Source organism: Limulus polyphemus, unplaced genomic scaffold (genome assembly GCF_000517525.1).
Source record: "Limulus polyphemus unplaced genomic scaffold, Limulus_polyphemus-2.1.2 Scaffold383, whole genome shotgun sequence".
Classification (NCBI taxonomy): Eukaryota; Metazoa; Arthropoda; class Merostomata; order Xiphosura; family Limulidae; genus Limulus; species Limulus polyphemus.
Genome location: NW_013665993.1, coordinates 285756 through 299303, shown reverse-complemented (window position 1 = coordinate 299303; position 13548 = coordinate 285756). Strand labels below are relative to the sequence as shown.

Sequence of the window (13548 nt, the reverse complement as noted above, 5' to 3'; positions counted from 1 at the left end):
CGGAACATGCAACATATCTATAACATGTAATATATTTCAATGTAAAAGTACAGTTTTATAAATAGTTATCTTCATTAGAGTATAACTAAGATGCAAATTTAGGAAGTAGATTTTGATTGTCTTTAATGATAATGCTTGACTGAATAAACTTTTATCTACCGATGTAAAAGTATTAAATATATCTATTCTGTTTGCTAATCATTGGTCTCCCAGTGGCTCAGTGTTAAATCTGAGGGTTTCCTTGGTGTAGCTATGTGTTTGACAAGAAACAAGAGTTAATCAGTTTGGCAAGAATTTTATTGGTTCGTAGTATTAAAGAAAAGTATTTCTTATTTTAACTTTATTTGTTTCTAACCTTCAAAGTTATATTTCAGAAGATAATTTTAGTAAAGTAAAACGTAATATATAATGTTGTATATTTTCTCAAAAGTGAATTGAGGCTGGTACGTGTAAAACATTTCACGATTTAGTACAATAGGTCCAATACAGATCTGTGTTTATTTTCAGACAAGTCTTGTCTCAACACTATACAAGAATAAATCTTGTAATGACAAGACACAATAGCTTAAGAAAACGGATAACACGTTTTACAATAGAATGGTGGAACTGAAATACGAATACATGCTTGCCACAGTTAATGTATTGCAAGCTTTTAGGTATGCTTGCTTTAAATGTGTTGCAAAACGTGTGTTAAATATAACTGTTCATTACACTATCAAAGAAAATTCTTCAACATCTTAACCCGGAATTGTAAAATGTCATTACTAAAGCATCTCGTTTTATATACGATGACAAGTCTTCTTCAAATGTGCACCAATGACGACTGCTTTATGTTGGAAGTTGATGGAAATGGCTGATTGTGAATCACTTTAGCTTTTTCATTTGCATGAGTCCTTAAGCTGCACAGTTTGATCAAAAATCTTTTCCAAGAATCTATGGTTTTTCTGGACCAGATCCAAAACCCCGATGTTATGCCAACAACAAGAAACATAAAATACTTTAGCATGAAGACGGAGTAATCTGGCCTAACATCAGGAGCACTACAATGGCATTTATGTTCCCGTTCCCACACATCTCTGGAGACATGCTCGTAAACGTAGCAACCGATGACGGAGGTAGCGGGCACAGTGTACAAAACAGAAAACACACCAATTCGGATCATCAGCTTTTCTAATTTATCGACACTCTCTGTTGCTTGCTGCCTAATAACGCCTCTGATCCTGAAGAGCTCCACGTATCCGCCTAAAAGGAAAGAAGTTCCCAGAAGAAGGTAAACACACAATGGAATTAGAACGAATCCTCTCAAAAGAAGAACGTTTTGGTTTCCGACGTAGCATATTCCAGCTACTGGATCACCATCTATTCCATCTATAGCCAGTATTATTATTGTCTTCACAGCAGGAATCGCCCAAGCTCCCAAGTGAAAATAAAGAGAGTAATCAGCAATAGCTTCATTCCCCCATTTCATTCCAGCAGCCAGTAACCATGTTAAGGCCAACATTACCCACCAGAGGGAGCTGGCCATTCCAAAGAAGTAAATAAGTAGAAATACTATTGTGCAAGGAGCAGATCTTTCTGAATTCTGATATCTAACAATAGACCCATCGCATGCCACAGCTTCGTGTCCCATTCCGATTCTGATCAAATAACCTATAGAAACCATAAGGTAACATCCTGATAGGAAGATAATAGGTCGTTCCGGATATCGAAACCGTTTCATGTCAATCATAAATGTTGTTACAGTTATTGTAGTGGATACACAACACAAAACTGCCCATATACTGAGCCACATGGTTGCAAATAGATGCTGATTTTCTGCATTAAATAAGCCGTGACACGGCACAGCACAATCAAGGATAGCGCCACCTTCAACTTTATTGTAGTAATCTCGTTCCATCTGGAAAGTAACCATGGGATATCGACACTGACAGCCACAAACAGAATCAATAGTTAAAGATGGATTATGTTTCAGCACTGAGTCAGACTTCTTAGATTGAGCCCTGTCGTTAACATATGTGTGTCCCCTTTTGGGATGTATTTCACTCTCTATTATACCTTTATCATTTTGAGAAGGGTTTTGCTCATTGATATTGAATGTTGGATCTTGAAACTCAGCCCCCTCTAGCTCATCCATACATAGATGACCTGGATCTCCATATTCAGGAAAACTTTCACAGTTCATTCTCTCAGGCCACGCAAATCCATACTGCCTCAGGAGGGGAGCACATCCGAGCCGCGCTCTCTCGCAAACAGAACGACATGCTGGAATAGAACCTTGATAATCTGGCATGCAGATAGGTGTGTACAAGGAGCATAGAAAAAACCGTAGATCATCAGAACATTGGATCTCAACCAACGGCCAAAACTGATGAACCTCAAATCCTGCTTCCTCTTGAGTGGTATGATAAAACGGGTTAGGCATGGATGTTGCATTGTAACCAATGTCCTTACACATAGGAATAGAAATTTCCTCACACTGATTTGGTAATCTAGTGATCGTTGAAGCATCCACGCACACCAATATAACAAGGTTTAATAGCTTGTAAATTATCATGCCGTTTTTCAGGTGGGTTTTACATTGGATATTTAACATTATTGATATTACGTATAATAATCCATTACACAATTGTTTAAGCTCGTCTGGGCAGCTATTGGTTCAATGTGAGCACATGAATATCAGAAGTTTACAATAATCAGAAATCAACAATTGAAACTGTATATTGTTATTTAATGTGTTGGAAATAATTTTGCAACGTTTCTTTCAGTGATCCCCAGAAACATCGAATAAAGAAGCTCGGGTTTCTTCAATTCTTCTGTATGTGAAATAAACTCAAGTAGAACCTCATGGTGTAAACAACTGCATTCCTTAAGTACGGGTTTTCACGAAGTAAACCTAATAGAAACGACAAGCTTATTAACATGTATTATTTATTTGACATTGTGGAATGTATTATAACAAAAATTATACTATATTGTTCAAAACAAAATATTGTTAATTAAACACAATAGAATATTTTTTGGAATTTGTGTTTACTTCACAGTCTATATTTACTATTATTATTATTATAATAGTTTACTTACTTAATTAAACTAAATTATTGTTTACACTGTAATTTTAAAACTAATCTCTATAGGTGTAAGCTTATATCTAATACGACGTTAATTGTTTTCTGGAAGTATGTTATGCACAAGTATCGGAGTAAGATATATTTATGATTAAAACTGGATTAATTCTCATTTACCAGCTGAAAGTGTTCCATGATTTTAAATATTAGCAGAGGTCAGCAGCACTCCATTCTACATAGAACGGAGCTGGAAGATCATTGATTTTTTTTTGCATAAGTTTTTATTTGGAATGATGTAAAATCAAATTTTGGAAAATAAAAATAATATGTTACTGAGTAAGGCAAAAGTGAAGAGAAAAAAGTTTGAAATGTCAAACTCTTGAGAATAAATCGTAGAAAATCCTGAGGAATTCACAACTGATTTATTATATCAGACAATGTATGATTACAGTCAATATATTGGCAGCGAAAATATACAAAACAAACATGTAGTACTTTATAATAATTGTAACATGAAGAAGAAGACAACGTTATTGCCCTTAAATATAATAAAAATATTGAATTTCTATTGGAATCGTCTTTTCTCAGTGAATTCTTAAACTATGAACCAGTAGTAGAATATGGTAGGATTGTTAGAAACTAAAATATCCTGTGCATGGAGTTGAGAATTGTGTAATTATGCATAATAAATGAATTATATTTCTTAATTCACATACCAAAATTTTGTTTGTTTGAAGTTAAGCACAAAGCTACACAAGGGCTATCTGTGCTCTACCCACAACGGGTATCGAAATCCGGATTCTAGCGTTGTGAGTCCACAGACATACCGCTGTGCTACTGGGGGGCATATACCAAATCTTTGTTTGTTTGTTTTTTATAGCAAAGTCATAATGGGATGTCTGCTACGTCCACCGCGGGGAATCGAGCCCCGAATTTTAACGTCGTAAATCCGTAGATTTACTGTCTTTATGAATTAAGTGAATAGCTTACTTAGGAAAGCATTTAATTTGTCAATGTAACATACTTATTGAGCGATTTTATTTTTGTCATCAAAATCAGTTCCCGGATTGTATCAGTTCGTTGAAGCCACCAAAAATTTGCGTTTTATACATTAAAGAGGTTAAATTGTTAGGATTTATTAAACTAAATGTATTCTCACAAATGTTAGCATTCTTACATACATCGTTATGATCGTTTATTTTTTAAATTTCAACACTTTTTATATCATGTATGAGAAGAAAAAATTAAAGGCTTATGTTTCCATTTGATTCTTTAATTTTCAAGGCCGTTTGAAATGTTACTTTCCTCTGGAGTCTCGTGTGTGGGTTGTACGTACGTGAAATGATCAAAGCGTAATGTTTTATAATTATTATTAAAGGTTAAAACTTGAAAACAGATAGAACAAAAAACTCTAGATCTGAAAAACAGTAAACGTTTACAACACTAAAATCTGGTACGAATGCACTGGCTAAGTAAAAGATCTTAAAATGGCTAAATATTATACTACAAGCTATTGTGTCAAAGATGACAATAGAGGGTTTGCACAAGTATCTGTTTAATTTGTTTAATATTTTACGTAGGTAATAAAATAAATCAAGATATACTTACTAACAGATTTGATCTATAAAAAGTAGAATAAAAGATGCAATTATATATGTATATGATGTACAGGAGGATTGCAAACACTGAAATACGATCTAAGAAACTTGAGTTTGTTTTATTTTATTTTTTTTACAATTACTTAAACAAATAGTGATAATATAGAACCAATACGTCCGACATACCCAAACCCTGTCCTGATGAGCCCTGATATCAATTCAAATACCCGGTCGGCACTGAATATCTCAGGTATAGTGTGGTTGACACATTGTTATATACTAGTATCTTTATTGCAACAGTATTTCTTTCAAATTTAGGATTTCTAGAATAATACAAAATAATTCTAATGACAGACACCGAAGTCTTTAAGTCACTTTCTTAGGCCTAACATTAGTTAAACTTTTATTAAGTACTGCGTAAATTCGATAAAGAGATAAATTAACACTGTAACGTGTATACGTTTTTGCTTTAGTTTCTTTAGGGATAGACTTAACCGTACTTAATAATATTAATAAATGAAATGTATTATTCTACGATCTAACATTAGACCATTTTTAAAAACTTTGATTAGCTTTTAATATGTTGTTGTACAAAAGTATGTTTACATTCTCCTGTTTTTAATTTACTGTTTTTATTAATAAGTGTTAAAATACACTACATAGTGAGATAAGAATGGTGTTACCTGTATTAACAAGTGTATAACACTTATATAACAATGATTTTAAAACGTTAATGAAACAATTATAGTTGTTATAGCTTGATTACCTTAAAGAGTTGGGAAAAAATAATTTCCTGAAGTCATAAAAAATTGTTTTTAATATTTAAAGATTACTTTTCTTTTCAACTTAAAAGTACAAAATCCAAAACGTCCATTTTTAAAACGAAATATTATTTTATTTTCACTGTAATATTTCAGAGAAAATTAATAAACGGGTTTTAATTTCACACAAAATGTGTATATTATCGCACGAAATGTCTAATATACACTGCCTTATTTCACAGAATCTAAATATTAACTTCTGTTTGTTTTCAGCTGTGAAAAAAACTCGGCAAAATGTGAATTTCAAAACAAGATAATGATAAATTAATACCTGGTTTTAAAACCATTTGTTGTTTTCGAACTTTAAGCTTCACTTTAAACGTATAATTTTTCTTTATCTCCGTGCGTTTGTTCCTGTTTTTCCAATGTGTTTTTATTATTTTAATGTGCAAGAACTGAGAACAGTGTTTTAATCAGTGAAATGCAGAAACATACAGCAAGTTCGAAATGTTTATGTATCGAAAGAAAAGTGACTATCTATCTAATAAGCATCTTCAGCTTTCTGTTTCTACTTCTTTTCTAATAAATCATTATTATAATTACCTGAAATCTGATTCTCACTTAATATCAGACAATTAAAAAAATAGCAAACATCTAAAAACATTTATAAAAGTAGAACAAGATTGGATATAACACAGTGTTGTGTTTTCATTTCATACTCCTACAGTAAAAACAATGATAAAATTAGAACAAGATTGGATATAATAGTGTTGTATTTTTATTTCGTACTCCTACAGTAAAAACAATGATAAAATTAGAACAAGATTGGATATAATAGTGTTGTATTTTTATTTCGTACTCGTACAGTAAAAACAATAATAAAATTAGAACAAGATTGAATATAATAGTGTTGTATTTTTATTTCGTACTCCAACAGTCAAACAATGATAAAATTAGAACAAGATTGGATATTATAGTGTTTTAACATACAGACACTGAAGTACTTCCAACTGATTCTCCTATCTTATAGGTCGTACCTAACATTTTGTTTTTACTTGTAGAATAGCATCCTCAAACGTCTCCATCTCGTTTGCCATAAAGCAGAAATCGTGTTTTGTGTTTCCCATTTATGACTAACTTCGTACTTCATTCCCACAAGTCATTCTGTGTTGATGTAGTGACGTATTTTGCGCATGTTCAGTAGTGCAATATTGTTACAAGTTATTTTGAAATGTTACTTCAAGCTACGTGTTTTGTGAGTGTCGCGTGTCAAATAATTAATATTTAAATTCGAGGTCCAGGTTTTTCTAACTTCTTGTTTCGCCACAAAAACATAGACAACTCGGGTACGTAAGTAAATACAAATATATATATATATATATATACGTTTTTTAATTTATTTCACTGTTTCTTGAGATATTACAGAAAACTGCCTTTGCAATGGGCCGTTGCATAAATCCAGATTCGTCATGTGTATGGCTTATATACGTATCACTCTTTACCAGTGGAGCTTATCCAGCTGACGAAACAATGGATTCTGATGTTTATAATAACCTGATAACAGTATATTTAATTACCTAAACTCATAACTAGGTTGCTTTTTAGCTCTGATCTATGTATTTAAGAAGGCTGCGTTGGTGAGAACTCAACACTAATTAAAGTGAAAAGCACCACTGGGAATATAGATTTTTAGGGTGAGGAAAAACAACCCATCATTTCAACATCACCTGCTTTTCAATATCAGTGAAAACGTTTTTTGTTTAAATATCAGCAGATTTGCGAGTGTTTGTTTTTTAATTACCTTTAAGTCACAAACGCGAAATAGAATGTTAAGTATTTCACGTATACACTTTAAACAAACCGAATGAATGTTTTTATAACACTCGTGTTGTAAATCAGCTTTTTATATAAATTACATCATTTAAACAACAGTTGCCCCCCAGTAGCACAGCGGTATGTCTGCGGACTTACAACGCTAGAATCCGGGTTTCGATACCCGTGGTGGGCAGAGCACAGATAGCCCATTGCGTAGCTTTGTGCTTAACTTAAAAAACAAAAGACAAACATAAACAACAGTTAAGACGTTTGTATCTAATTCTTAGCTTAGTCATCCAAACGAACAATTATTACTTCTTAATTGTCATAAGGCTTATCACTATTCACAGACAATATTTATTGTTACTCACTGATGCACGTAATATTGGTTTTAAATATCGATTTAAACATAATGTATTTACATTGTTGAAACTGATAAGTTGTATAGCTTTGTTAGAATTATTGTCTAAATTACTTGCCAAATAAACATCATCAGTTCAGTTCTATAAGATCCAACCTTTTTCTTATTCTCAACAAACTACACGAATGTTTACGTTCGTTTTCTAATGTACACATGCATAGTCCAGTATTCGTAAAAGTAAGATACTTTCAAAGCAGTATTTATTTGAAGACGTAACATATTTCCTACTTGTGCAGACAGAATAAATTATTAAAAGTTAGCGTAACACTTACCAGTGGAATGACTTCAGGTTGGATATAAGTACAAATCTGTTGCACGCGTGTCAGTATTTTACATTGATAAAACGATGTTTTCTTCAGAGAAGTACTTGCCAACGCTGATTTGGCTCTACAGTATAAGACTGAAAAGGTGTATACGACAGCAGACCAAAAAATCAATGGTAACGTCTGCTGGCAACGTTGGAAATTAATCCATCTCTTCTTGCTATCGTACACAACCAATCGGCTTTGTTTGGTCTAGCATATTCTTATTTTAAGGGTAGATACAGTCACAGATGAGAATTTTTTTTTTTGTTGTTTTCGATTTACGAAGTGACTTGCTTTGTTGAGATAACCTTGGTTACCATGGCAACATCAAGGTGTCCAAATTGTTCTTGCAGCAATCTTATTCATCCGAAACGTCGCTAATGTTAATATAATATCGCATTCCCAGGTTTACCAGATTATCGATACTCGTCGAACTGGCATAAGACTACTATGTTCCTTGAAAGCATAATTTGAAAACCGTTGGTCTAATGATCATAGCGCTTTCATCCATTAAACCATATAGATTAGCTAGACGTATTATTAGCATATATGAAAAGAAATACTAATATTTCACTTGGTGAGATTACAGTGAAACTATCCAGTATATAATTAGGAATTGTGGATTGTTTAATATAGAAATACAAAACACAAAAAAAACAGCTTTTCTGCTTCAGGTTTGTCATGGTAATGTCAAAGAAGACTCTGAAGTGAACAGCTCGTTGTTGGCTAAATGGATTAGCAATAAACGGATAACAACGCCGCGTGAGAGAGACTGAGAAGTAGATTTGAATAAACTATACTTAGCACAAAATACTGGCTATGACACATTTTAAAGCCTAAATATCTGAAGAAAGGTGTGTTGTTGCTAAACGTCATAAAGAGAATTACAATAATGTGTTGCAGTTTGATTTTTTTTCCTGCTTAATATAACACAATTCACTATAAATTTAATAACATACTGTAATCTTAATTTATGTATATTCAAAAGTAAAGGAAAAACTTTTCAAAAAAGGAAGTACATTCAGTGATGGCTAATATCAATCCTTCTAAAACAATACAAACAAGACAGCAGGGATGGCATTTGCATCATCCCTACATAGTAGCACAGGCACACAGTGTAGTAGAATATTAAAGAAAAGAATAGAATAAATTAAACTCAATTGTAATTGAATAGTTATATATATTGCTCTATGTTAATTGTTGCCTGTTTTTTTTTCTTTTTGTTTAATGCAATGTTTCAGTCGACATAGAGAGGTTTTATTTATAAAAAAAAGTTCTAAATACAAGGAGGTTCTAAGTGTAATATTTATTGTTTATTAATTATTGGCTGGTAATTCCTGTTTCACCCTGAATTTAAGCTTTTTGAAGGAACAACATATTTCTGTGGAAAAGCTAACCTCAAGGGGTAATGACAACATTGTTTACACTAGAATTGGGATTTTTTTTAATTACCACTAATTATTAATAATACTTATATATAAAAGCGGATACTCCGTTTGAAATTATGTCACCTCAGTGAAATTGGTTGACACCATTGTTTTGGTTTCTGAGTTATCGTGTGATAAAAAGAAAGAAGAACAAGAGATTCAAACTTTTTACTGTGATATTTACAGACATTCCCAGAACTTGTGACTCCGTCATTACATAGATATGCAAATAAAAGGAAACACCGTATAGTATTGTAAGATTCTGACGACCTATTGAGGAGATATTTAAAATACCATTTCGATTAATAATTCGAGCCATCCCTACATAGGCAGTGCTATCGCCTACTTGATATATAGTGATTAGTGCGTATTATATACTAGATGAATTACCCGTTCCATACACATGTGTCCAAATTACTTGAAATAGGAATTTAAAAACAAAGAAATTTCTTTTCAAAACATTTATCTAAATACGATTTTCATAACATTTTAATTTTTATCTAAATCTTTGATTTTCAAAACAAAAATTACACAATCTAAATTAAAGCTGACTGATATCCTACATTGGCTGTTTCTCCTTTTGACAATATAAACAGGTTTTGATGAGATCCAACCCTCGAACATCCTACATAGAATTGACACTCTGAAAAGCAAGGCTGCTTTAGGAACAATCCAGCAACCTTTAAACATTGACCGAGTGCCTTATTAATTGACATTGCAAATCAAATTGTAATTGGGAATTTGAGCCTTCTAAATTCAAAAGAGTAATCACTTGGTAGCAAAGGAATTCTTGCAATGAAAACATCTCCTTTGGTATGACTAATTGTAATTGTTGCTTCAATAACATGTAACAGTAAAGTATTAGCAACTAATATTGTGACAATACATCATTTTGAGGGATCAAGATTTCTCAACAACATTATTGGTGAATTAACCTTTAATTTCAAAATGTGTGCTGGTATCCCTGCTGGTTCAAGAAAATTTAGGAATTCAGTTGGGTACGTTACAGAAGGGTACGTTACGATGAAAATATTCCAATCAATCAATCAAACAACTATATTATTGTTCAAGACAAATGTCATAATTTAACTAAAGATGCAGAGGAGCTAAAGGAAAAGTTGTTATAAATTATGAATGGTTATGTAAAAGAGCAATTCTTGCATCTTGAAATCATAGTGTCCATGACATCAATGATCAGTTATTGCAAAAAAGGACAGGAACTCGCCTAAAGATCAATTGACAGTGTTCCAGCCAAAATTAAGAAGTTTTGAAAATTCACCAGCTTCACTGTTACCATTTAAATGCACTAGCATGTTTGTATGTAAGGTGAATTTTTTAACATGCCTCCATATACAAGATGATTTTATACATGTACTTTGTCAGCTCTTGTACCTCTTACAATGATAGGGATAGTCACCGATAGTAATAATGCAACATCACCAAATAATATCCCTTTCTCTGATATCTCTCGGTGTTCTGTCTAAACCTTCACATGTATTTTTGTGAGCCATTATGCATTCATCCCATATCATTTTACACTATGTCAACACTCTTGCCTTTGCTGTCCCTTTCTTTATATCACATACAGCCTGTACAACACGAGATAAATTAAGAAGTAGCTTGAAGCTGAATGAGCTGTCCTTCTTCCTTCAATCAATGTTGCTGCAATTTGTTTTTGTGATCTAAGTTTCTGACAAATGTTTTGCCTCTTCCACCTGGAGCATCAAAAAATATTACACCATCTTTATCATTTTGAACATTGTTAAAGATATGTTTATGAGCAAAATCTTGATCTTCTGTCAGTTTTTCTTTTTTGTTAGTAACAAATTTATTGTATGCTATTTTTCCTGATGTAATCCACAGTAGTGCTGTTTATTTCAGTCCTAACTGGTAATGGTAGGCCAAAATCTTGGAGCAATCTTCCACCAAGTTGTAAAACTTTATCTTCAAAGATGATTAAGGCTTCATTAAATACTTCGGAGTACTGGAGATCTATGTCTGGAGGAGCTCTTTGCATTCTGTAAAGAATGTCTTCGGACATAGTTTTTCTACGATTTTGTGACCTCACTGCAAATAAATCTCTCAATTTATTTGGTGAATTTGTGGCAGCTGCTTCTTCAAGTTTACTGTTCCAGTGACTATCATCTTCCAACAAACCCCTTAAATTACAAGAAGCTCTGAAACACTTACATAATTCACCATTGACTCGTTTCAAATCTTCAAAGGATGTAGGACCAGGAAGTGTGTGCAATAATAGTATCAAACAAATGCACATGACATTAATTGGATGTACTGTATAAACTCTTCCTAATGCAGGACTAGATTTGATATATATGGGTGGCTTTCCACATTAGAACATTGTGTTCTTCTTTTTCAAATTTTTGTTTCTTTGTTTGTAATAGGATGTTACTTCTAAATACAACAATGTTTTTGTTTAGCAAATTCATTAATAGAGCATAGTTCAGAAAGGCAGTAAGTGTAATTCTAGGTGGTTGTTCAGTTTTCTATAATACATTTTCATCATTAAAGAATACTCTAACCATTTTCTAAGTGGACTTGTAAATTCACAACTGTCGGATGACGCACATGTATTGCAATTTCAAATATTCTTCATATACCAAAGACAGATATATCTGAACCCTTACTGACATATTCACAGAGGTGCATGATTCAATATTGATGTGAGCAATGAAAATTCTGGAGAGGTAAGGGTTATAAGGTAAAATCCATCTATTATTCACTTTCTTCAAAAGAGTACTTTGTTTTCATTCACCTGGCTTTCTTCTTCTGTAATGTGGATATCCATCAATATTCCGTTTGTGTCTCTTTGAGGAAAGCCTTTGGAAATCTTTTGCTACATTTTCCTTCCTTCATGCATGGGGAAATTTGTTTAATGAACCATATGGACCATGAATCATATGAATTTTCACAATTTCAAACAAAATGATGTATTCACTAATATTTGGTAGCTCTGCAGAAATTATATCAATTTGATTGGGTCGGATTTTTTCTTTAAGCCAAATTAGAATGTGTGTATGTGGAAGTCCTCTTTTTTGCCATTCAGTAGTGCACATGTCACATTGTGTGTGTTACCAAAGATTCCATGCTTTTTTTTTTTTGAAAATCCCATACGTTTCGCAACATTTATTCGAAAGACACGTGCAATTAGATCATGGAGGTTTGACATTTGGGTTATTTATTAGTTCTCTTGTCAGTTTCGTCTAATTTGGATCGCAGGCAAATGTTATAAACAGGTCAGGGTGTTCATACTTCCTAACATAACTCATGGTAGCTTGTGCGCTTCATGCACACATCTGGGGCCTTCTTTAAAAACTTAAAAGTAAAAATTACCAGCTACCTAACATTTCTGGCATTTCCATCTTCTCTCACAGCATCTATTAGATGAATGTAGTTTTCTGCCTACAATTTCTTCTGATTATTTCTTACAAATAACAATCTCTCCGACTCAGTTTTTATATACATAGCATATTGATGAAAAAAAAATCCGTTGCCCTTAAAATAGTGTTAAACGCATTTTCCTGAAACATTAATCTATATGCAAAGAAATGTTTTGCAATAACTTTTTTTTTGTTCACCACGAATTATCCAGTGCATGGAATTATTTGCCAAACTGTGAAATGATAACCATCCTCTATTTTCAAAAATATTAACGGATATTTTAAACAATTTTACACTCCCACTTTAGGGGTGGAAGCTCTATTGATGTGCTTCTTTATCATAATTATATTTTAAACACAAACCTGAAAACACCACAGTAAAGTAAGCCGCACAATCAGCCTCACATTGAAAAAAGAGAGAGATATTTGATCATTAACAAAATTAACCTAGAAAAATGGTTCTGTCACAATAAAGTTTCATAAGCTTTGAATATTTCTTTTACAGAAGAACTTCCCACGGTGTTAGAATATTATAGAAAAATACAGAAATAGACTACATGTTGCAAGTTTTTTGGTAAAATCAAATGTGCACTTTTTTGTAGGAAACGTGGTGGGAATTGTGACCCCATCGTGTTTCTTCTGGGGACCGTAGAAATCACCACTCCAAGTTTAGTGAACATTGGTCAAATAGTGTTCAAGGAGTTAGCGGACAAACAAACTTACATACACTTTTACTGTATATATATATATATATATAT

The 13548-nt window shown here is 32.7% G+C and overlaps 1 protein-coding gene across 1 annotated transcript; it reads right to left on the bottom strand.

The window, feature by feature from the left end:
* Positions 1–802: 802 nt before the first annotated feature.
* LOC106457868 (frizzled-5-like) lies at positions 803–2554 on the bottom strand. Its single transcript, XM_022383920.1, has one exon. It carries the CDS (start codon positions 2552–2554, stop codon positions 803–805), a length of 1752 nt encoding a protein of 583 aa, XP_022239628.1.
* Between the last annotated feature and the right edge of the window lie 10994 nt (positions 2555–13548).